Genomic DNA, 24565 nt, shown 5'->3' with positions numbered 1-24565 from the left:
AGCTGGTGTGCATCACCGCACGGTACTTAGGGGTCTGTGTTTGTTCTTCTTTTGTAGTAAATCTGTCCCCCACTCTTGTTTCTTTTGCCTTCCCAGTTCATATATGATGAAGAAATTATGTGGTAAGTTTTAAACATTTGTTTCTTTTTCATTTTTCATTAGTATCCTTGTTTGTTGGGTTCACTGAATCTTTTTAAAAATTATTTTTACAAACATAAGAACTTGTGAAAGTAAAAAAGGCTATCATCCTTTTGTAATATTTATTTCTGCTTGACTGTATAGAGTCTTAGTTGCAGTGTACAGAATCTTCATTGCAGTGCGCGGGCTTCTCTCTACTTGTGGCGTGGCCCCGGAGTACATGGGTTGTCTAGTTGTGGTGCATGGGCTGAATTGCCTGTGACGTGTGGGATCTTAGTTCCCCAACAATGAATGGAACCTACAACCCCTGCATTGGAAGGTGACTTCTTAACCACTGGACCACCAGGGACGTCCCCTAAAGGGTATCATTCTAAGCAGTCATACCTTTATCTATCCTTTCAAAGTGACAAAGAGTGTTTTCCTTAATATTCCCACCCTGCCAGATAGCAAGATATTTTATAAAGCTAAAATAATGAAGACAGTATGATGTTTTGCACAGGAATAAACATGGGCCAATGTGGAATATGGAACCGAGAATGCAGTAATGGGCCCAGTTCTGGGCTGGGGCATCATGACAAAGCAGAGAGATGGGGATGGGGAGGGGGGCAGCCTCAGGTGCTGCGAAAACAAGGAATCCATGTAGAATCCCTCACACCTTATATAAGAATAAATCCCAGAGGAATTCAAGATTTTGCTGCAAAAAGCAAAATTAAAGCGTTTTAGGGTAGAATATAGAACTCATCTTTATGACTCTGAGGTTGGAAATTTCTTAATTAAGATACAAAAGGCACAAACTTCTAAAGAGAAGGTTGATATTTCCACTCTAACCTTTAAGGCATGAATGTATTGGGTTGGCCAGAGTTCATTCAGATTTTCCCCATAATGATGTTGTTGTTGTTCAGTCACTAAGTCATGTCTGACTCTTTGCAACCCCATGGACTATAGCACTCCAGGCTTATCTGTCCATCACTATCTCCCTGAGTTTTCTCAAACTCATGTCCATTGAGTCAGTGATGCCATCCAACCGTCTCATCCAGTCGCCCCCTTCACCTCTTACCCTCAATTTTCCCCAGCATCAGCATCTTTTCCAGTGAGTTAGCTCTTCGAATCAGGTGGCCAAAGTATTGGGCTTCACCATCACATCGTATTTTCCATAACACATTATGGTAAAAACCCAAGCAAACTTTTTGGCCAACCCAATATGTTCCACAAGCCATAAAAACATTCTCTTCGTTGACAGTGATTGAGATCTGTTTCCTGTATGTGATTATTTGTGGGAATGTGTTCATGAGGCCTGATGTGAGCAGCTGCATGCTTTGGGACCAGAGCATGCTGGTTCTGGGTCTACCCCACCTGTGAGCCAGAAAGTCTCTTTCTTTTGGGTCTCCTCTTCCTCACCTGTAGATGGAATTCTGAGGGGGTGGTCAGATCATCGACAAACCCCTTTGTCGTTCTGCTGGGCTCTGGGCTCTGTCAGCAGAGGAAGAGCTCCCCAAGATGACTGCAGCTCATGTTGGGCACTTAGTAGGTCTTCAGGACACATTTCTCAGATGACCCAACAAGTTAAGCCATGGGACTACCCAGAGGCTTGTGTTTTGAGCTACAGAAATCCCTATCACGTGTGGAGTTGGATGCTGCTTCTGGAGTTGGACAGGAAGAGTGCACCCCAGAAAGACCCCCACCCCACCGGCCCCCACCTCATGTTCTACCCAAGAGGCTACTGTGCCCAGCCTGTCTCTTCAGGCAGTTCTTAGGGCACCTTCCCACCTGCACACCCAGCTCCTCTGGTCTCTGGCCAGAATCTCGCGTGACCACAGGGCCCTTTAGGGTCAAGTCTGCATGACCCCTGGCCACTCCCCTCCGTTCCCTGGGATGAGGTGCTGCGCTTAGTCACTCAGTCGTGTCCAACTCTTTGTGACCCCATGGACTGTAGCCCCCCAGGCTCCTCGGCCCATAGGAATTCTCCAGGCAAGAATACTGGAGTGGGTTCCCTTTCCCTTCTCCAGGGCATCTTCCCAACCCAGGAATCGAACCCATGTCTCCCACATTGGGGGTGGATTCTTTACCGTCTGAGCCACCAGGGAAGCCCAAGAATACTGGAGTGGGTAGCCTATCCCTTTTCCAGAAGTTCTTCCTGACCCAGGAATCGAACCGGAGTCTCCTGCATTGCAGGCAGATTCTTTACCAGCTGAGCTACCAAGGAAGCCCTGGGATGAGGTGGTTCCTCCCTTTTCTAGGTAGCTAGAGGAGCTCGTCCTGAGTCCCGCAGAGCCCCTGTAGTTGAGAAGACCCCAGCCCAGCCTTCTCTGTTACCAAGCGAGTGCCAGATGGCAGGACAGACTGGGGCTGGGTGTCTCATTCACCGGCCTGAGTCCTGGGTCAGGGAAGGTGACAGGACACCCCGCCCTGCCCCACCCGCCGTGTCGGGCATGCCCAGCCCCAGCCGCGGGCTTCCCTGGTTCTAACCAGCCTCCTTTCTCTCTCTGAGGTGGGAAGGCCTGGTGCTCATCGTCTTGTATGTGTTTTACATCCTGATCATGAAGTAAGTGCCCTTCTCCTCTCCTGGGCTGTCTCACCCCTGGTTCCACATCCCGCTGCAGCCTTTCATCAGAGGCAGAAGAAAACCTCGGTCAGCCCTTTCGGTCATTTTTGGCCACCCTGTTTCTCCAGGGGACACCCTGCTGGGGCAGCCAAGGTGGGAGAGAGAGATTCAGACTCTGTTGTACGGTACTGTCCACACTTGGGTTGGGGCGGGCGGCTGGTGGCGGGAGGCTAGGCCACTCCCTGAATAACAATCAAGGACCTCTCTCCCACCGTCTTCCACAGCCTTGGCCCCAGGGTGACTGCTCTTGTTTGCTGTCTCTATAAATCCCCTGATAAATTAATCCCACTCTTTCAAAACAGCCAGGCAGCTCCAATCTCTCCAGACTCATAAAATGCCACCTCTGGAGGCTGTCACCCTTGCACAACTGCAGAGGGTACCGCAGGCAGTTCTAAAGGTGCAGACGCTGGGTGGGGGGTGTGCACCCATGAGGCCCTCTGGAAGCTTCCCCCGGTCAGAATCATCTCAGAACTACCCATGATGAGTAGCATTCAGTCATAAAAAGGAAAGTATGACTCATGCCTGATGTGGAGGAACCTTGAGGGCATGATACTGAGTGAAAGGAGTCAGGTCACTAAAGGACAAATACTGGGCCACTCCACTTCTGTGAGGTGCTGAGGAGACTCAGATTCCTAGAGGCAGGCAGCAGATGAGAGCCTGATTACCAAGTGCCTGGGGGAGGGCGTCATTAATGATTCCTTGACAAATGAGAACAGAGTTCTGTTTGCTGCTAAGTCACTTCAGTTATGTCCGACTCTGTGCGACCCCGTTCTGTTTGAGATACTAACAATTTGAGGACTAGACAGTGGCGACGGTTGCACCACCTTAGAGATGTAATTATGGCCACCGAAACGTGAGCCTGAAAATGGAAAATAGTTAAAATAGAAAATTTTATGTCAGATGTATTTTTCCACAACTGAAAAAAAAAAAAAAAAGCTACCCATGAGCTAAGCCACATTCAGATTTTTAACTTTCTCCTCACACCTCCGCAGATAATTAAAAAAGAAAACACCACTGAGGTTTATGAGACTAGGAATCCCCACGCTGACATAAAACACGTATCGTGTTTTCTAAAAATGGATGGTGAGCTGTCAAAACTGCAGGATTGTCTTTAAAGGTCTCCTCTCTGAGTGCCTTTGGGTGAGGCCAGCAGCCTGAGGTCTGGGACGGAGTCTCCTCTCTGTGGGGACAGTGGCGCTGGCAAGATGGTGTGGGGACAGGGCCTCCGGGCACCCACGGGAGCAAGGCCAGGCCAGGGAACGCCTGCTTTGGACCTCTCCTGAGGTCTGAGCTGCTTTTGTTAGGGCAGGCTTATGGTGCACATAAGTAGGCGTCAGTCATTTTCTTGAGCTAAAAGGTCTCTTCTGACCCCAGGAAGCCCATTCAAAAGGGGCAGGCCCCATTGTTCCAGGGTTCCTGTCAGGAAACTCTGTCAACTCAGCTGAAAAGATTAGGGTTAACATAAATACGCTACGGATGCTATGTATAAAATAGGTAATGAGAACCTACTGTATAGCACAGGGAACCCTACTCATTGCTCTGGGATAAATTTAATTGAAAGGAATTCGCAAAAAAGAGGGGATGTCTGTATGTACGGAGCTGATTCACCTTGCTATACGGTAGAAACTCACACAACATTGTAAAGCAACTATTAATATAATCGAATAAAAATTAATTTTAAAAAACCCCTTAGCTCCCCACCCCCTCACCCAAGGCCAAGCTCACTGCAGGTGTGCAGGGGAGGGGGATGGGGAGGAGGCCCCTGCCCACTGCCCCGCCCCTAGCCACTCCCCTGCCCGGCCTCTCCTGCTGCTCTGACCTCCCTCCTTAACTAACTTGCAGGTACAATGTGAAGATGCAGGCCTTTTTCACAATCAAACAAAAGGCTATTGCAAATGGCAACACGGTCAACAGTGAGCTGGAGGATGGTAATGATTACTGTGATAGTAGCTCTGATGACCCTTCCCTGCCATTGCTGGGGCAAGGTAAGGCTGAGCAGACAGGAGGGGGCGAACGTGCCATTAAAATCACACACACACACACACACGCACCATAAGCTGTCACTGTCCCCTTGGTCACAGGACCCTACAGGAGGAGGGCAAGTGATGTGGGAGCTGTGGCTCAGATGGGAGAAGGATGAGCCCAGGGTCCACAGTCACGTCCCCAGGGGTCGCCCCAGGCCTCCTGAGGAAGGCTCAAGGCCTGCCTGGCTTTCCTGACATGCAGTGAACCATATCTCTGACCCATGTCAAAGGCCAGTGGCAGGAAGCTGAGGACTTGGGAAGGCAGAGCAGGTGGGGTCTCCCTGTGGTTTCTCAGATGCCAGGCCCGGTTCTGCAGACCTCTGTTCTAGAGAGACCACTGACTCATTGCCCAGAGGAACAGCAAGACTGGGAAGGATGCCATGGAGCTGGAGAGGAATTCCAGACCTGCCCCCCAAAGCCCCACTGGAAGCCCTTCTCCTGGGGCTGTGGCCTGGTCTCCTCAGCTTCTCCCTGGACCTTTGGTGATTCTGGACCTCTGAAGCCAGCCCGAGTCTGTCAAGTACCCCCAAATGTTTGGGCCTGACCAGCTACTGCCTAGGGAACCTTGTCCTCAATTCTTTTTAATTTTTGGCCGAACCTTGCATCATGCGGGATCTTAGTTCACTAACTACGAATTGAACTCGTATTCCCTGCAGTGGAAGCTCAGAGTCTTAACCACTGGACCACCAGGGACGTCCCTATTCTCAATTCTTAATCCAGCCAATTACCAGGTGATTCCATCCAGGGGGGTAGTTCTGCCAGGGAGCCAAGAGCGTTGATGCCCTGTCCCACCCAAGACTTGTTTTAAGGTCTGAATAGGTTCTTGGAGTCAGGATCTGGGGGGCGGGAAACAGCTTTAACTGGCATTGCCGACAAGTTCCACCCACGGTGTTGGTAAAGGTCTCCTTCAACCAGGAGAGAGCACCGTGGACCAGCCTCCTGAGGGGTATTTCCCTTTTATTCCTCATGGCCTTGGGCAAGTCACTGTCTCTTTTAGGTCACTTTAATTCCTAATTCCTATAGGCTCAGAGGGGACTGTTTGCCCGTGTCTGGGACACGTAGGGGCCGAAATCTATACTCCTAGGCACTCCCCCAGCCCTCACCCTGGCGTGGGTCAGGGCAGGAGATTCCTTACATGTGCACTTTGAGCAAGTGCTGGCTTAGCCAAAAAGTTCGTTCGGATTTTCCGGAAGCTGTGTGGAAAACCCAAACTTTTTGGCCAACCCAATATGTTCTGTCCTGTCTCAGGTAACCCCCAGGAGGAAGGCACCTGTCGTGGGTGCTGAATGAGGGGTGGATCTTTCCACGTGGAAGGAGGAAGGCTGCTGGGGAGAGGGTATGGGTACAGCCAGGGTCACAGGCCCACCCCTGGGGGCCCCAGGAAGGAGGCCCGCAGAGCACGGGCCGGTGCCATGCGCCTGTTTCTTAGATGCGAGCAGGCTGCCCCAGAAGAGAGCTGTTTCCAGAACAGCCTTGCCAGGAGGAGAGGAAATGGTATGGCCGGTGTTTGGGATTTTTAGCTCCACAGACACGGCGACTCCAAGGCAGGTCCCCACCCCTCACAGTTTCTTAAGACAGAGGCTGTTCCTGGCCATCCTTGTACACAGAGATCAGGGCTCCTGGGGTCCTCTGGACCTTCATGGTGAGAGGAGCGATTCTGTTTACCAAGTCAGTGGGAGATGTCTATCCTCAGGTGCCAGCCCCAGGAGCTACTTGCTGCCCCTGTGGCTGATGGAGGAGGCTGGTCCCCAGTGCCACATGTCAGGGATGTGAGCACATCCTCTTCCAGGCAAATCCAGGCTGCCCTGAGGCCACGTGGGGCCTTTCCAGGCCCTCTCTGGTGGCCCTCACTTTTGTATCCATGTCAGTAGGATTTCCCACAAGTTTATTGCTTTCCCCCAAACCTCGAAGTCCAGGACAATTTCTGGAAAATTGGAAGATTAGACACAACACTGTCCCCTAAGGCCAAGGAAAGGAGGGGACATAGGTCTCCCTCCAGCTCTTCTCAGGGTGAATGCACTTAGATAAAAGCCAAGGAGGAAATGGGCTGGGGCAGGGCTGGGGCACGTAGGCCTGGAACTGGGGAGGCTGGAGCCCGGAGAAGCAGCCCTGGGTGGAGGCTGCTCCTTTCCTCTCGGGCCCATGCTCTTCAGGTCTCCTTCCTGGTCTCCTTCAGTGGGCCCCTCTCCCCAGCAGCCTTCCTCCTTCCACGTGGAGAGATCCACCCCTCACTCAGCACCCACGATAGGCACCTTCCTCCTGGGGGCTACCTGAGACGGGACAGAACAGATTGAGTTGGCCAAAAAGTTTGTTCAGATTTTCCATTCCATCTTAAGGAAAATGCCACACGAACTTTTTGGCCGGCCTGGTACTTGCTCAATGTGCACACAGGGTGGGGGGTGGGGTAGGCAAGCGGGGAAGTGTTTGTGACTCATTGAAGGGCACTGTCTCCTAGAAGCAGATTGACTGGGGCAGGAGATTACAACCAGGGGTGGGAGGGCCTGAGGAGAACAGGGCTTTGGGATTTTACCCTTTCTGACACTGTTGCCACAGAATCTTTCAAACTCAGAGCTCATCTCCCCTGGTCCTCAGGCTCCAGGCAGGTCACATAAACCACCCCATCCAGGGTTGTCAAAGATTGCTGGCTTATAGATGCTTTCAGGAAGACACACGCACAAAATCCTGATTTTGCTGTTTTGCAGTTTTGGTATTTCCCGTAGATGTAAAATCAAACTTTTTTTAACCCAACCTCTTGACAGGAAAGGGGATGTTGCCTTTTTACCCCCCACTCCTATAAAATGCCCTTATGTACTCAAATGCTCTTAAAGATCATGTAGTTCAGCCCACCAGATCAGCGCAAGCTGGTGTTCTCTTTTGTGGGGAATAGCATCCTCCAGTTTTGTTCTGCATACAGTTTTTTTTTCCCCTAAAAGTTTTACACATTTTTTTATACCACACTTCAATTCTGCTCAAGAAAGCAGAGCACAATGCAGCAAGGAAAGTGTCCAGGATGGAGGCAGGCGGGCACCCTATTTCCCGCCATGGCTGGAGGTCTGGCCTTTCCTTGCTGGCTGTCTGGTGGCATTGCACATGACCCGGTAGCCGGGGCCATTTTGACTACCAGCTGGGCTCACTGTAGGACCTTTCCAAGCTTCCCTGGCCCTGGACGCAACTTTGTCTTGGAACGGGGAGGGAGCGGGTGATACCTGGCTTTAAACTTCCGGGGCAACATGCTGACATTGGCTGGGTTACCTGCTAAGAACGTGGTGGGTGGTGCCAGGATGAGATGCCCAAGAAGCCAAGGAGGAGAGGGGCCATCCCCACGGCCAGAGGTCCCGAGCATTGAAGTCCCCCTACTAACACCCTCCTTCACGTAACCCCCGGCACCTTGGCCACCATCAAGAATGCTGCCCCAGACTCCCGGCGTTCACCGCACGCTAATCATCTCTGCAATCTCTGTTGGCCTTTGTCTCCTTAACACTTCTCCTCTTCTAAATTGTAAGTAATCTGCTTTGACCCAAGCAATAACACATGCATTTAAGAAACAAACCCACGAGTCCAATGCACGCCTCATTGGCGGTTGATATTTGTCTCCCACAAATGCATGGTCCTCCCGGCTTTGGTTCTAACCACATGCCTCCTGTCTGCTGAGCCTTGCTGCCTGTTGGGTGAGGGTGTGTGTGTCTGGTGTGCATTTGTTCGTGTTTGTGCTATTAACTCTCATGCAGGTTTGCTCTTACTGCTCCTAGCTACCCTGATATCCAGGAAGGACACTCATCAGGAGCGGGTGACCAGTGGAGAGGGACGGGCATACCTGCTTTGGCAGCCCCTCAGAGGGGAAGGCTCCCCTGCTTCTGTGTGCTGTGTCCAGAAGGGTTTCTATTTCTGGACCCTCCTGGGCTCTGGAGTTAACTGTCAAGCTTCCTCCAGGGACTCCAGCCCAGAGCATGTTCCTGAAGGTGGCGGGGAAGGTCCAGGGACCAAGGAGATTTGTTCTTCAGCCTCATGAGTGGAAGCAAAGGGTCAGAGAGTGGCCTCCCTGCTGGAGGGTGCTGGTTTCACTGGAGACACTGGTCTTGGCCAGCAGCTCACTGTGCACCCTTCACAAGCAGGCTCCTCTCCTGGGTCTTAGTTGCCTTGTCAGGGCCTGTGAGCCAGATCTTTGACCTCGCTGGTACCACCTCATGGAGAACAGTTTGGAAGCATAGTGTGCCAGGTGGAGATGGCTCCTCTAAGACAGAGCAGGTAGCTTCACAGGAAGCTTAGAACCAGTGCTGTTACCTCCCAGCATTTTCCCTTTAGGGGGCCCTTGTCTGTTTGTTAAGTTTTGTCTGAGTCTCTGTAAATGGTGGGGAAGAAAGGTCCCCCTCAGACTCATTGGTGAGAGGTGGCAGGGATCCAGTCCACTTTGTAGGTGGGCTGCCCCATGAGGCTTAGGTGGGAACTGAAAGACCCTTACATTTAGCCAAGACTGGACCCCAGAAGACAGGGTCATCAGTCAGCAGAGGGACTAGCCCTGGAGATGTGCATGTGGTCCTGTAAAAGGGGGACCCTGGGGATCTGTTCAGTACTTGTGGGTGGTTCAGACCCAGGTGGTTCATGCTACTAATGGGAGAATCTGCAGCCAGCCTCCCATGTGGCTACCAGCTGCTGAGACCACAGCCAAAGAAGTCTGTGCCTCAGGGGGATGTCAGTCACCCCAGCCCTGGGGTTTTGCCCTGGGGGTTCTCAGCACTAATCATGACTTTGTGCTCGATATAGTGAAGGAGGAGCCGCAGTACAACAAAAACCCAGTGGTGATGGTGGACGAGGTCATGAGCTCCAGCCCTCCCAAGTTCACCTTCCCAGAGGCGGGCTTACGCGTAATGATCACCAATAAATTTGGGCCCAGGACTCGTCTGCGGATGGCCAGCAGGATCATAATTAATGAGGTAAGTTTCCTTCAAGGGCCGTGAGATCGCATGAGCCTGAGGCCTTGGATGGGTTCCAGCACTGCAGGAAGCCCTGGCTTGTCAGTACATTTCCTGGCGTTGGGCCCGAAGTGTCCTCTGCCGGGCTGGTGTTTATCACCAGCCCGTTGAAGCAAGGAAGCCCAGACAGCACAGGCAGCAAATGATCCTATCAGGAAGGAGTTTAAGGCAGGTAGCAATCGAATACCATGTCTGCCACATTCCACTAAGTATTTTCCACTAGAGAAAGACTAATTGGAGAAAGACTGGTCTGAAGTACAGATTTTTTTTAATGTTACTCAAGGCAAAAAAAAAAAAAAATGAATACACATCTATTCTCTTATGGATAGAGCAACTCTAGAAGAAAACTGAAAGACTATAGAAACCTTCTGGTTTGTCTCTCTCAGCATGTGGATCCATTACCTCCTTTGTTATAACGGAAAGTGAAGTGAAAGCGAAAGTCTCTCAGTCGTGTCCAACTCTTGGCAACCCCATGGACTATATAGTTCATGGAATTCTCCAGGCCAGAATACCAGAGTAGGTAGCTGCTCACTTCTCCAAGGGATCTTCCCAACCCAGGGATTGAACCCAGGTCTCCCACATTACAGGCAGATTCTTTACCAGCTGAGCCATCAGGGAAGCCCAAGAATACTGGAGTGGGTAGCCTGTCCCTTCTCCAGCGGATCTTTGCAACCCAGGACCCGAACCACGGTCTCCTGCATTGCAGGCGGATTCTTTACTAGCTGAGCTACCAGTGTTATAACTTATGTCTCTTTTAATGCAACCTCAAGGTAGCTGCAGATTTTCTTTTTCCAAGGATAATTCTCTCTTGATTCCTATAAAGCTAGAGTCATGACCCCCTTCCCATTGCTACCATTCATACTCCTACTGAGTCACGGCCCACCTCCTTACAATTCTGTCCTTGCACAGCTGTTGCTGAGTCCAAACTAGGTCTGTTCGCCACAGGACAGGCCAATTAACTGAGAGATTATGTGTGGAAGCAATGACTAGGACATTATTTGGAAAGCGACTGATTGAGAAGATGGCAGACTAATGTCTCAATAGGACTGAGGTGGGGAGGGGGGTAGTTGAGTAGATAAAGACCTTTTTCTTGCAGAAATATCCTGGAATGGCCAACCTGGGGGAAGAGGGGTGATGTGTTAATCAGAGGGTCAGACTCCCCTGAGGCAGGCCTTTAGGGAGAGAATGTGTTAATCTCTTCAGGAAGAGGGTCAGGGTTCCCCGAAAAGTATTAGTCACTCAGTCGTGTCCAACTCTTTGGAACCCCATGGACTGCAACCTGCCAGGCTCCTCTGCCCACGAAATTCTCCAGGCAAGAATACTGGAGCTGGTGGTCATTCCCTTCTCCAGGGGATCTTCCTGGCCCAGGGTTCCCTGAAGCATGTTATTATGTATGATTATTATAACAAAAGGTGGCATTAGTGGTAAAGAACCCACCTGCTAATGCTGGAGACAAAAGAAACTCTGGTTGGAAGAGCCCTTGGTCGGGGAGCGGGGAGGCATGGCAACCCTCTCCAGTATTCTTGCCTACAGAATCCCATGGACAGAGGAGCCTGGTGGGCTCCTGGTGAAAAATGTAATTTTTCAAAGGTTAAAGTCAAACAGATCCATCATGGAGTCAGAATTGGTTCATCCCTGCAACACAGCTATTTGTGGGTTTTTTTTGTTTTGTTTTGACTATAAGGAAGACCTTTCATTTAACCCTTTTTGGGTAGTAAAATATTATGCCTGGGCATGTGTCTCAGATCACCTTTCTCTTTTAGGCTAAATGTTGTGGACATGTTTGTAGGAAAAAAAGTTTTAGATTTCCACCCAATCCTAGACTTCATGATATAGGAGTCCCTGCCTAAAACCAATATGAAGCCAGTTAATGGTCAATTCCTCTTTCTTTGGAAAAAATAACATGCTTCCATTTTAAGTAATAATGACTTTTTTGGCCCATCTTTGTGCTTCCAGTAACCACAAGGATAAGTGTTAGGCACACAGTTCTGGAGTAATGCCTTGGGGGCCTGTGTACTGACTCTTGGTTTTCTGCTAATGTAACTGGGAAGAAGATATGTGTCCATGTATGATGATTACTACCCACAAGGTTTTAGTCCTAGAGCATAAAATATTTTTAAAGAGAGCCAGATAAAGATGAGCTGTGCAAAGGCAAACAGATTTTCAGAAACATGGAAACCTGTTAATTTCTTGGTATGTGGTTTCTCCCTTTCTCTGGTTTAGTAGAAACCCACTGACTTGGCTTCTGCTTGGGTGGAAAGAAGGCAGACTTGGTCAAGAGCTATAAGGAAATAGGGGAGGGAAGAGGTCTGATTGGTTCAGGGGATACCCATTACACATGGCAAAAGATTTGGACAGCAGAAGCCTTCCAAATGGCTACTAACCCTATAAGATGCTCAAATTAAAAGGGAAATGCAAATTAAAACCACAATTAGATTCCACCACACATCCACCAGAATGACTAAAATGGGAAGAATTGACAGTATCAAGCATTGACAAGAATCGGAAGCAACTGAAATTATAATCCATTTCTGGCACAAGTGTGAAATGGTTCAACTTGCACCTGCCTTATGATCTCACAATCCCACTTCTAGATAAATACCCCAGAGAAATGAGTGCATATGTCCACAAAAAGGCATGGCCATGGCATGCTTCCTGATAACCAAAAAGAAGAAATAACCCAAATGCCCATCAAGTGGCAAAGGACATATTGTGTGTTATTCACACAGTGGAGTACTATACACCCCTGGGAAATAACAAACTACTGATTCATGCAACAACATGGATGAACCTCACAGATATTAGGTTGAGTGAGAGAAGCCAAATATAAAATAATATGTACTCTCTGAATCCATTTATAAGAAATTCAAGTTCAGGAAAAACTTAAGTGATGTATATAAAAGTCAGAATGGGGTTACCTTAATTAATTCTGGAGAGAGGGGACCCTTAGCGAGTTGTCTGAGAGGCTGGAAATGTTCTACATCTTAATATGAATCATCACTGGACCATTGTACACAATGTAAATGCAATTTTTGCATGCTATACCTGAAATGAGATTTTTTGACTATGCAGAGCCTCTCCTGTGAATGTCTTCTGGTGGCTTGTGACCATCCACTGGGAAAGTCAGAATGATTGCTTTTATCCAGTGTCATGGGCTAGTTTGTCAGGCTGACACTAAGAAGAAACCCTGGGCTCTGACCAATACCTTTGCTGATACTGGTTCGAGTGGAAATGAGCAAACTTAGCTGGATTCTAAGGTCCTGGAGCCATTTCTCAGGCAAACCCGAAGCCAGGGGTGCTGTTCTAGAAACCCTTAAGTGCCACCTGCCTGAGGAACCAAGCAACAGGGTGCAGCTGTGTCACACGCCTGGGTGTCTGTCTTGCCTCCTGTCCACACAGAGGCAGAGGCTGATCAACTCGGCCAACGGCGTGAGCAGCAAGCCGCTTCAGAACGGGAGGCACGAGAGCATTGAAAACGGGAATGTGCCCGTGGAAAACCTGGAAGAGCCACAGCGGGACCAAGAGCCCCCACCGCAGCCCCTGCCGCCTCCCCAGGAGCCAGAGCCCGTGGAGGCCGCTTTCCTGTCCCCCTTCTCTATGCCTGGTGAGTCCTGGGGGCCAGGGCTCTCGGGCCACACTGCTCGGGGCTCCAGGGTTCCAAGCCCGGGTCTTCAGGATGGTGAGCTGGACTCAGGAGGGAGGGGAGCCTGGTGTGAGGGTCCAACATTAAGTCACTCAATGAACACTTCCTCAGTGCTGAACTGTGGGTTAGAGCCGCTGTAGGAGGCAGGCACTGCCCAGGGTTAGGGAGCCTGGGGTGCCAGACAGCTGGCCAGATGGAGGCCTGGGAAGTACCCCAGTAACCTGTAGTAACCGCACTCAAATGCCCAGGGCAGTGGGGCTTTCTCGTGCAGTAAAGAAAAACAACCACATACGTTATTTTTATGGACATGCTCAGACTCTCCAGCCCTTCCAGTGTGGGCAGGCCATTTTGCCCATGTGTTGCATATTTGCTGGGACAGGATATGCTAAAGCCACACATGATCTTTAGACAGTTACACCTTATGTGTTTGATGATAACTCCTACCTATAAGTAAGTTAGAGTCGATGTGGCTCTGGCCCAGGCCTGAGTGTCCTCCCATCTCATTGGATGGGCCCAGTGTCATATGACTGCCAGCTCCTCGCTGACCTCACCTCTGCTCCAGCCACACTGGCCTCCTAACTGTCCTTCTCAGAAAGTAGCAGATATGCTCCAGCCCAGGACCTTTGCACTTGCCCTTTGTTGAAATGCGCTCTGTTCTGCCACCTGTATCACTCACTTCCTTCCCTTCCTCGGGTCTCTGCTTAAATGTCACCTTCTCAGTGTGGCCTTCTCTGACCACCCTAACCTAAGTATTTTGAATATATATATCTTTTATCTTGTGTGTCTCCCTGGCTAAAAAATCAGGTCCGTGCCAGCAGGTATCTTTGTCTATTTCATTCGCTGTTGTATCCCCAGTGCCCAAGCCTGACACATAGTAGGTGCTTAGTAGATGTCCATCAAGTGAATGATTTCAGGAATGTGTGTGAGAGGATCCCGAGACACACCCAATCTGTCTTCATCTTTAGCCATAATCCTCTGCAGTCCATGATGGGAAATAAAGGCCTAAGCTCTTTAGCCCCATCTCAGAGGTTTTTTCTTGGTGTCCTGCCATCCTGAATGGCAGCAGAATTCCAAGATTTTCAAGTCCAAAACTTGATGTTTTTCCAAAAAGATTTCTGTGTTTAACAACAGGCTCACAGATGGCACCTGATTTGGGAGATGGCTTGGGATGGGGAGAGGAGAGGAGAGGCAGTATGGTCCCAGGGAAGAAGATGCAGGTACAGTCCAGGAAACAGACTACCTTGCTGGGGGTTCAGACTGAGAAGAAGCTACCCTTTGGGGGTTCTGTTCTCCAGCCCCAGGAGGTGGATGGAATCCCTGTTTTACAGATGTGGGGCCTCACAGGGTCATCACCACCACCCCCTACTGCCGCTTCATCTAGATGCTGTTCCTGACCCTGCTTATTGTCCAGAGCTCTGCAGGAAACCAGAGAAGGGACCTGCCCTTTGGGGCAGCTGCCGTTCTGTAAAGGGAGGCAGCCTCATGTAAGGGCAACTCATCTTTCCATCTCCTTGAAGCTTTGAGTTTGGCAGGACTGAATTGGGTGGTCCCTGGGGCCAACCACCCCCTCCTCTCATCCTGGTGCCAGAATCTGATGCTCCTTAGACAAGTGGCTTGTGGGAAACCAGGTCTAGCTCCCTGCAGGGACTCTGGGCAGGTCACCTCCTGAGGTGAGGAGCTCAGAATGCTGTTCTTTTACAAGGGCTGGGACCAGATCACTCCCGGGTTCTCTGCACCCACGAACCCTTTCCCAGGGAGCTCCGCCTTTCCTGGCGGGTGGGAACTTCCTGTTGAAATTGGTTCCACATTCCTCTTCAAGCCAGAGGCTCTGGGACTCCCCTGGGCTGGCCCTCAGCAGAGCTTCCGCCCAGGGCTCGCCTCTGGAATGGGCCGGGGCTTCCTGTGTCCCTGCGGAAGCTCCCTTTGTGTCCCTGCGGAAGCTCCCTTTGTGTTCCTGCGGAAGTGTTTCCAGGTGGCGCCCTGGGAAACCGCAAGTACTTCCTCTCCATCTCCTCTAACCTCAATGTGAGAAGCGGGGGCGGGGGAACGGGGTTGTGTGGCTGCTGCCTGTTTAGGTGTGTCCAGCAGCCAAGGGAAATTGAGGCCAGTGTGGACAGGAGTTCACAGGAATGTGGAGCCAGGCAGCGGGACACAGCACCTGTGAGAGATTCCGCATTGCCAGCTGCAGGCCCTCCGTCCACCCACTCATCCCCATCATCTTTTCAGCTCGTCTCTGGTTGTGGCTCAGTGGTCAAGACTCCGCCTGCAGTGCAAGAGACTTGGTGGAGACATGGGTTCGATCCCTAGGTTGGGAAGATCCCCTGGAGAAGGAAATGGCAACCCGACTCCAGTATTCTTGCCTGGGAAATCCTACGGACAAAGGAGCCTGGTGGGCAACAGTTCATGGGGTTGCAAAGAGTTGGACACGACTGAGCAACTAAACAACTGGTTGTGGAAACACAATGATCTGAGACCGTGGGGATGCCCTGAGGGGCTTTAGGGGCGGGTGGAGCTAGTGGTCTCCTAAACTAGGGTCCAGGAAGGAAGCTGGGGCCAGGGGAGGGATAAGGGGCGGGGCACTGGGAAGAGGGGAGGATCTGTTCCACTCAGAACTAGCGTGGCTGCAGGTATCAAGGAGTGAGCCCAGGCTGTCTGGTGTGCAGCTCTTCTGTGTGGTTGGGGACAGGCTGGGAGGCAGGGGCTGGAGGCTAGAAGTCCTGGGTTGGAATCTTGGTTCTACTGCTCACCAGCTCTGTGACTCTTTCATCTCCTAAACCTCAGTTCCTCATCCACAAAATGGGATGAAGGCATCCTCTGTAAGCAGTACAGAGGTCTTTATTCACCCCTTCTGTGTGACACACGGGTGCTCAGTAAGTGTTCGTTTGGATGACATGCCTGCATGTTAAGTCGCTTCAGTCATGTCCCACTCTTTGCAACCCTATGGATTGTAGCCCACCAAGCTCCTCTGTCCATGGGATTCTCCAAGCAGGAATACTGGAGTGGATTGTCATTTCCTACTGCACAGGATTTTCCCGACCCAGAGATCAAACCTGTGTCTATTATGTCTCCTGCATTGGTAGGTATGTTCTTTATCACTAGGGCCACCTGGGATGACAACCTGCTTTAATCACATGGTTTCTCTTATACCCGGTTTCTCACGCTCTCTCCTGCTTGGACCATAAACAATGTTCTAGAAAGTTCATGGGAGTCAGAATCCCTGGAGGTCTGGCACCGTGGTCATTCCCAGAGTCAGGAAGAGGGAACTGGTGATGAACAGGGAGGCCTGGCGTGCTGCGATTCATGGGGTCGCAAAGAGTCGGACACGACTGAGCGACTGATCTGATCTGATCTGATGCTATCCACCTGTTTTGTGCCAGGCACTGGGCTTCAGGTACTTTGCAGACAAGATGATTATTTCAGTCAGTAAATATTTGGGTACCAGACTCTTCTGGGCCTTGGTGATCCAGGTAGAAACAGGACACCCTGGATTCTGGGAGCTTACAGGCGTGCGGGTTAAATCTGAGCAGATGATTGCATGATACATTTTATGTATCATCTCCTGCCCTCACCACACAGCTGAAGGGTGGAGATGGTGGAAATGCCAGCCCATAGCCCCTGGGCTCTGCCCACCCACATGATATGTCACTGGGCTTGTAGACCAGAGCCCGAGGGCACCCAGCCACAGCCTGGCTCGGGTGCCCGCCTGGTCTGATGCTGGATTTACATCTACACCCAGTGCAGCTGTGCCCACTTCAGGCCACAGAGGCTGGTAATTGGGCATCCTGGGCTAGCTGTTGGCGGGGAGAGAGGAAAAGGGGGAGGAACTCCTTCTCCCATGAGAACTGTGGTCTGCAGCACAGGCATTGCCCTGCAGTGGCCAGCCAGTGACCCTGAGCCCCAGTCTGGCTGGAGAGAACCCTTAATACATGCTGTTTGTGGCTGATGTACTGTCTGGGACATTCTCCTGCCCCATGGGCCATACCCTTGCCCTCCAACTGGACTCCTCCTGCTCCCATAAGGGTAAGGAAATCACATCTTGTGTCCGGTATCCTGGCCCTCGTGTCCATCATTATTATAAGTGGCCGCATCTACTGGGGTCTTGTGTGTCAGGCATTGAATGAAAAATAGGGAATTCTTACAGGGCTCTTCTGGAGCTTCTGTGTGCCATGTCCTGTTCTAAGAGCTTTACATGTATTCCCTCATTTAATCCTCATGACAACACATAAGGTGGGGACGATGATCATCTCCAGTTTATGGAGAAGGAAAGGGAAGCATAGAGAGGTTCAGTGACTTGCCCACTGTCACCCAGCTACTAAGTGGAAATCAAGGGTTTCCAACCTGGGCGGCCCAGGCTAACCACTCTCTCTTTGTACCGTGCATTTTCATTCCATCCTTGCATCTATCTTGAGAAGGAGGCATTACCATTATCCCCATTTTACAGAGAGGGAAACTGAGGCTCCAGGAGGAGACTTCCCAAGTCACACAGCTATTATGTGGGGAGCCACCCTTCCACCCTGAGCTTCCTGATCTACAAACGCCATCCCGGGCCGGTACAGTCAGGAGCAGAAATCTAGGCCCTTTGGAGGTTCTTAAACCGTGTGTATGTTAGTCACTCAGTCATGTCTGAGTCTTTGTGACCCCATGGACTGTAACACACCAGGCTCCTCTGTCCATGGAATTTTCCAGTCAAGAATACTGGAGTAGATATTTCCTTCTCCAGGGAATCTTCCTGACCCAGGGATTGAACCCAGGTCTCCTGCATTGCAGGCAGATTCTTTACCATTTGAGCCACCAGGAAAGCCGTTGAATGGTAACAGGAGGTGAAGTTTACTGAGTGCTTCCTATGGACTGGGCAGGGTGGTTCACACATGCACTCATTAAGTCCTCAGGACCACCCTGGAGGGTGGGTACTGTTATCCGCATTTCCCAGGTGAAGAAGCTGAGGCTCAGAGAGGTTTAGTTGCCCACGATCACACAGGAAGAAGGGACAGCACCCCACACTGGCATTTTCACCCCAGACGTGCTTAAGGGACAATACTGTGGCCAACCAGTGGATTCTTCTGCGTTCTTCCTGTGGAGTCCTTAAGAAAATGCTTGTCTCTGTCCATGGTGTCTTCTAGCTGGTACGTAGGTACCAAGGAGCTTGTCTGTGTTAAGAAACCATGTTGAATTGAGTTTGAATTATAGGCCTTTGGGGACCTGGCATGCTCTCTTCAGTCCTCGGATGACACAGCTAAACATTTTGTTCATCAGAAAACTCAGCACAAGCCATCTGAAGATTTCAGGAAGTTTCTAGAATGTCTTCTCCCCGCCCCATCCCCATCTTCCTCTGTCCTACATGGAACTAGAGAGCCGTGCTGGCTGGGAGGAGAGGCTGCTTAGTCTCTCTGAGCCCAGTAAAGGGGACTGCAGCAATGGAGCTCTAGAAAACTCTGCCCTGCTCTTTCCTCTCAGCCGCTCGGCATGGCTGGGAGCACAGAGGAGAAGCTGCTGCTGCCACGGGCTCACGTACATGTGAAATTCCACACCCAATTTCTGCCTGCTCCAGGCCCCCAGAGGCACACAGCACTTCACGGTAAAAATGATTTGTTCTTGCCTAGGTCGTGGGAGCCGCCAGAGAAATCACACAGTTGGTAGACTGTCTCGTAAGTCAAGGTCAGGATTTCAAAGAAGTGGCCTTGTCAGTCACTGTGGAGCCCTGAGGTGTCAGCTCACACCTAATTAGAACAAACACTGGCTGAGCACTGTAATTTCTTAATATAACAGCTTTATTGAAGTGTAATTTACTTGCCGTAATAGTCACACCTTTGAAGTACACAGTTGAGTGGTTTTTCATCTACTCACAAAGTTGTGCAACCGTTACCACAATCGGTTTTCTTTAGCACCTCCAAAGGAGCCCCCTACCTGCTAGCAATTATTCTCCGTCCCCACCCCACCCCCATCTCCTGGCAACTGCTAACTCTGTCTCTTTGGGTTTATCTACTCTGGATATTTTATATAAATGGAATCATTAAGTAAGTGGCCTTTTGTGTCTGCCTTCTTTGTTGTTGTTCTTCAGCTGCTCGGTCATGTCCGACTCTTTGTGACCCCGTGGACCGCAGCACACCAGGCTTCCCTGTCCTTCTCTGTCTCCCAGAATGTACCTTCTTAGCATGTTTTCAGGGTTCATCCACATTGTGGCATGCGTTGGTCCTTTGTTTCTTTTTCATGACTGAATAATATTCCATTGTATGGATGTACCCCATACTGTACCCCATCAGTACACTGATGATGTACTCCATCAGTGGGTGAACAATTGGATTATTTCCATTTTCTGGTGATAAGTGGTTTATAAAAACAGCTGCTAAAGCATAATAGAGAAAGAGGGTTTTTTTGGAGAGGGTTGTTTTTAATATAAATGAAAGCAACATTCCTCTGAATTCTCTGTGGTTAACAACAGATGGTCTCTGAATGATCTCTGAATGCTATGGTTAAAAGCAATCTGGGGAATTTTAGACCAACTTCTTGTTTTCAAAAGCAAAAAACTGAGGGGCCGGGGCTTGCCCAGGGGTCAGTATTGACCAGATGGAGCCAGGCATCTGGGCCACATGCCCTGGAATCTACTCTGTGATTACCCCACAGCCAGACCAGCGCAGTCCAAACTGGGAGGTGGGAGGTGAAGGGGCTCAGGACCTGTCATGAGCTGGGCATGTGCTGGGGGCCTGAAGTGTCTATGGATGCTGGCAACAGAAGCCCACATGAGCTTCCTTTGAGATAAAAGGGGATCTTAGTTATCATAAGGATATAGGGGTGTGTTGTGGATCCCACAAACAGTTGGACTCACCCAGGGGCTGGACTCAGGGCCTTCATGCGTGTTGAGGCTCTTCCTGGCTCTTGTCTTCCTTTCACGTGCCTGCCTGTCTCATTCTGCTCCTTGGCTGTGGACTGGCTTTTCTCAAATCCACCGTCAGTGCCCATGGCAGACCGTGGCCTCCCACTGGCCCCAGACTGACTTCTGCCATTTCCTGCCTCCCTCAGTTGGTTGCCTAGGGTTGCGTCTGAATTCCAGAGTCCTAAAGGGGAGAATGCTATCAGCCCAGAGGTCAGGGGCCCACCCCTGGTCAGTAGCCATGCTGGCCAGCGTGGCTTTGGTGGCCCCTGGGAGGGCTGTTTGGAGAGAAGAGATGCTGAGCACACGCGCCCTCACCCCTTGTAGGTCTATGACAGGTGCCTCGGGCGTTATCAGGAGATGATGGATGCTGATCGCTGATGTGGGAGGAATAGAATTGATAGACCTAGTAGGTGGGTCCCTTACGCAGTGGTGGGAAGGACACTCCGGGCTGGGTACCAGCAATGACTCCCGCTGAACCGGCTGCCACCACCTCTCCCAGAATTGAGGAGGTGGGGAACTGGGATGTGCTGAAATGTTCAAAAACTCACTGTCAGTCACGACCCAGGGACCAGGAGGCCACTGCCACAGCTAGGCTGCCACCAGCAGCCTCCACCGGGATGCTGGTCAGGCCTGAGAAGGCATCCCTGGTGCCCATTCAGCTAGCTCCTGGGCAGGAATGCGCCGCTGTAGCCAAAACAGAATCCCCAGAGGCCTGTTTCACAGCAGTGCTTCAAAAGCAGCAGAAAGGTGGCCCAGCCCCTCCTCAGTCTGTTTTTCAAAATAAGGAGCCCAATTTGAGTCTAGAACTTCAACTGCAAGGGAGTCTGGGAAGTGCTCTATGGACACCCTAGGAGGAGGTTGGCATGGGGGCTGCTGAGGCCCAGCTCAGCATGTCCACTCCCATGGGAGCTGCAGGGATGCCTGGAAAAAAGCAGTGAAACTAATCTTTACTGATGACTTAGACCAGAGCAGACCTGGTGAGGGGCTCATGTGGCTTCCAGTTGCATAGTGACGCAGAGGAGGGGGCTGAGCCCTGACCTATGGCTTGGCAGACACGTTCTTCATGGAGCTTGGGCCACACACACCTTATTATTTGGTGCTTAGAGTCTGCACACAGCCCTGCTTGCGTGTCTGGTGTGGTCCCCATTTCCCAGGTAACTGCACACAGGTTAATAAGGGCCTCGGGCAGGGCTGGTACCCCAGGTCTGCCTGACCCCTGAGGGCTGTCCTCGGCCTTGTTCCAGTGTTTACTTTGGCCAGGAGGGCACTCTGCCAGGCTGGAGTGTGTGCTCTGGAATACAGGGCAGCAGGAAGGAAGGAGAGGAGGCAGCCAGCTGCTGGGTCTATGTGGTTTGTAAGCACTGGGAGCCCACAGGCCTGCCCTGGATGTTTGCTGGATGTTTAAGGTGAGAGGGCCTGCCGTTGGGCCCGTCAAGCGTTCCTGACTCTTATTTCACTCCCCAGGGCCTCCAGACTCAGGGTGCAACCTTCAGAGGCAGGATGGTCAGCTTCATACTTCTTGCCTTTCTTTTGTTTCCTCGTAGATCCCCGGGGTGGGTGAGACGGGGGAAGTTACCACCTCACAGCTGAGGACGGGGTGGCTCAGAGAGGTTGAAGATCCACCCACTGCCACACAGTCACGAGTGACAGAGGACAGAACAGCTCACTGGCCACAAGCCTTGAGGTTCCTGTGGTGGAGTGCAGAGCTGGCCGTAGCTTGAGGTCATCAATAGAATAAGAGAGGCGACTCACTGACCTCAGCTCTGGGACCCACTGACATCCAGTCCTGAAGCTTGACTTGGTGGGGGCTGTGGACATGGATGCAGAGCTGGGGTAAGGGTCTCTGGGGTCTGCACCCGCTGAGGGAACTCTGAGCCTGGCTTCTGTGTTGACCAGGGGGTCCTGGACTGCATGTCTGGTTCTCTCCCCCTTTTCCAAGAGGAGGAACACTTCTTGGGGAAGCATGAACAGGGTCCCAGAGGCTGAACCATGGCACCTGACTGCTGTGAGAGGGGGAGACCAAGCCAAGGCTGCCTCCCTGGGGACGGCCTTTCACAGCCCCCCACAAGCTCTCCAGGCTCTACAGTGAGCTGCCAGGGCGTCTCTTACTGGGCCTTTGGTCCCTGTGCACTCAGGCCTGACTGCCCACGTCTCCATGTCAGCCCCCAGCAGGTCCTGACTGCCCACGTCTCCATGTCAGCCCCCAGCAGGTCCTGCCTCTGACCTCACTGAAGCCTCTTGTTTTCTCTCACACGCTCCCCTTCTGTCTTCCCCTTCCTCCCAAACCTCAGCTTGGCAGCTTAGCTTAATTACAACCCTGATCTTATCTACTTCCCACAGGGTCCCCCACCTTGTTTCTCTAGTCCCCTTAGGCTCAAAACCAGCATTCAACATGGTGTCATTCAGAGGCTTTGGTATTAGTCTGCCACTTCCTAGCTATGTGACCTTGGGCTAGACAGCTTACTTCTTGAAACCTGTTTTCAGTTCAGTTCAGTCGCTCAGTTGTGTCTCTTTGCGACCCCATAGACTGCAGCACGCCAGGCCTCCCTGTCTATCACCAACTCCCAGAGTTTACTCAAACTCATGTTCATTGAGTTGGTGATGCCATCCAACCATCTCATCCTCTGTTGTCCCCTTCTCCTCCCGCCTTCAATCTTTCCCAGCATCAGGGTCTTAAACCTGTTTTAGTTTCCATAAAAGCACCCAACCCTGTGCTTGACAGTGGTAGGTACTCAGTAAGTGGAACTTAATTAACCATTATTATCAACAAAAGCTAAAATTTAGTGCATACTCTGCACCAAGTGTGGGCTAAATGCATCTCATGTGTTGGCTCATTTTAGTCTCACAATAGCACTGTGTGGTAAGAGCTGTTGTTATCCCCATTTCACAGTTTAGGAAACTGAGATGCCCAGAGGCTAAACACTTTTCCAAGGTCACAGAGGTAGAATATGCCGGAGCTTGGGTTTGAACCTGGCAATCTAACTATCATTAACTGTGAAGTTTCTGTGCCCCTCAGAGAGCAATCAGTTTAATGGTAAGTCTAAGGATAAAACAAAAATGTATTAGAAGTAACTAAAAATTGATGGTAAGATTCATTCATCCCCAAGGAATAAGAAAACTTTAATGGTTCCCCTACTTAAGAGGATTTTTCTGTTTAGATCACAGCCATGAGCTAAAAGTGTAAGGCTCTAATCTGACAGTCGATGACGCTGTCCACCAGTGGGCAGCAAAAGGACTTTTACAGGCTTTGAAATCATGGGACTCAGAGAACAGGCAAGTAGTATAGCACAGAGGACTCAAGATTTAGGCTCTAAAGACCTGCATTCAAGTCCTGGTACTGCCTCTGAGCTTGTGAGGTTTAAGTCACTGAACACCAAACCTTACCTGTGAAGTGGGGAGAATATCTCCCCCAAGTTGATATGAAAAATAGTGTTTGTGAAAACCACCTCCAAAATGTGTGAGACACAACACAAATGTTGAATAATGGTGACAGGACTGTTCGTTAACCCATCCCTGACAATGCTCCACCCTCGACTGCATCCCCTTACCTCCCCACAAGGACCAGCTCAGAGGTCACCGGCCGGGCATGCAGGGTCTGTTTGTGGCTCTGCCACTAACTTTCTCTGAGGTTTAGGCAGTTCATTAACCTTCATGGGACTTGGTTTTCCTCTTTATAAACAGTTAACCAAGTGAGATTTATCTCGGGAATGCAAGGTTGGTTCAACATGTGAAAAACAATAAGACACGCTGTATTATTAGAATAAAGGCCAAAAATTGCACAATCATCTCAACAGACACGGAAAAAGCATTGGTCAAAATCCAACACCCTTTCTTAATGGGGGGAAAACAATCTAGGAATAGCGTGAATTTCCTCAATCTGATAAAGGGCATCTTCAAAACCCCCAAATTAATGTCATATTTAGTGGTGAAAGACAGAAAACCTTCCCCCTAAGATTAGAAACAAGACACCTCTTACCTCTTCTATTCAGCTTTGTGCTGGAGGTTCTATCCAGGGTAAATAGGCAAGAAAAAAACAAAAAGCATTCAATTTGGAAAGGAGGAAGTAAAAGTGTGTTCATAGATGACATGATCTTATATACAGAAAATCCTAGGGAATCTACCAAAAAACAAAAAACAACCGTTAGAATTAATAAACTTGCAGGCTTCAAAGTCAATATACAAAATTCAGCTCTATTTCTATCCATTAACAATATGAAAAATGAATGTAAGAAACTTCATTTATAATGCAATCAAAAAGCAACAAAGTACTTAGGGATAAATTTAACAAAAATAGAACAAGACTTGTACACTGAACAC

The 24565-nt window shown here is 50.4% G+C and overlaps 1 protein-coding gene across 1 annotated transcript in view; it reads left to right on the top strand.

Annotated features, from left to right (window-relative positions):
• The window catches only part of SLC24A4 (solute carrier family 24 member 4), a 190932-nt gene that overhangs the window by 142538 nt on the left and 23829 nt on the right, over positions 1-24565 (top strand). Inside the window, exons 8-12 of the mRNA XM_086363181.1 lie at positions 97-122; positions 2627-2680; positions 4583-4725; positions 9526-9695; positions 13134-13338. Of these exons, the coding sequence (XP_086219307.1) occupies positions 97-122; positions 2627-2680; positions 4583-4725; positions 9526-9695; positions 13134-13338 (598 nt within the window). The remainder of the gene's footprint in view (positions 1-96; positions 123-2626; positions 2681-4582; positions 4726-9525; positions 9696-13133; positions 13339-24565) is intronic.

The sequence above is a fragment of the Bos grunniens genome, chromosome 21 (genome assembly GCF_055505025.1).
Source record: "Bos grunniens cultivar Pamir isolate PY7600 chromosome 21, Bosgru_T2T1.0, whole genome shotgun sequence".
Classification (NCBI taxonomy): domain Eukaryota; kingdom Metazoa; phylum Chordata; class Mammalia; order Artiodactyla; family Bovidae; genus Bos; species Bos grunniens.
This window is presented reverse-complemented; position numbering and strand designations above follow the sequence as displayed.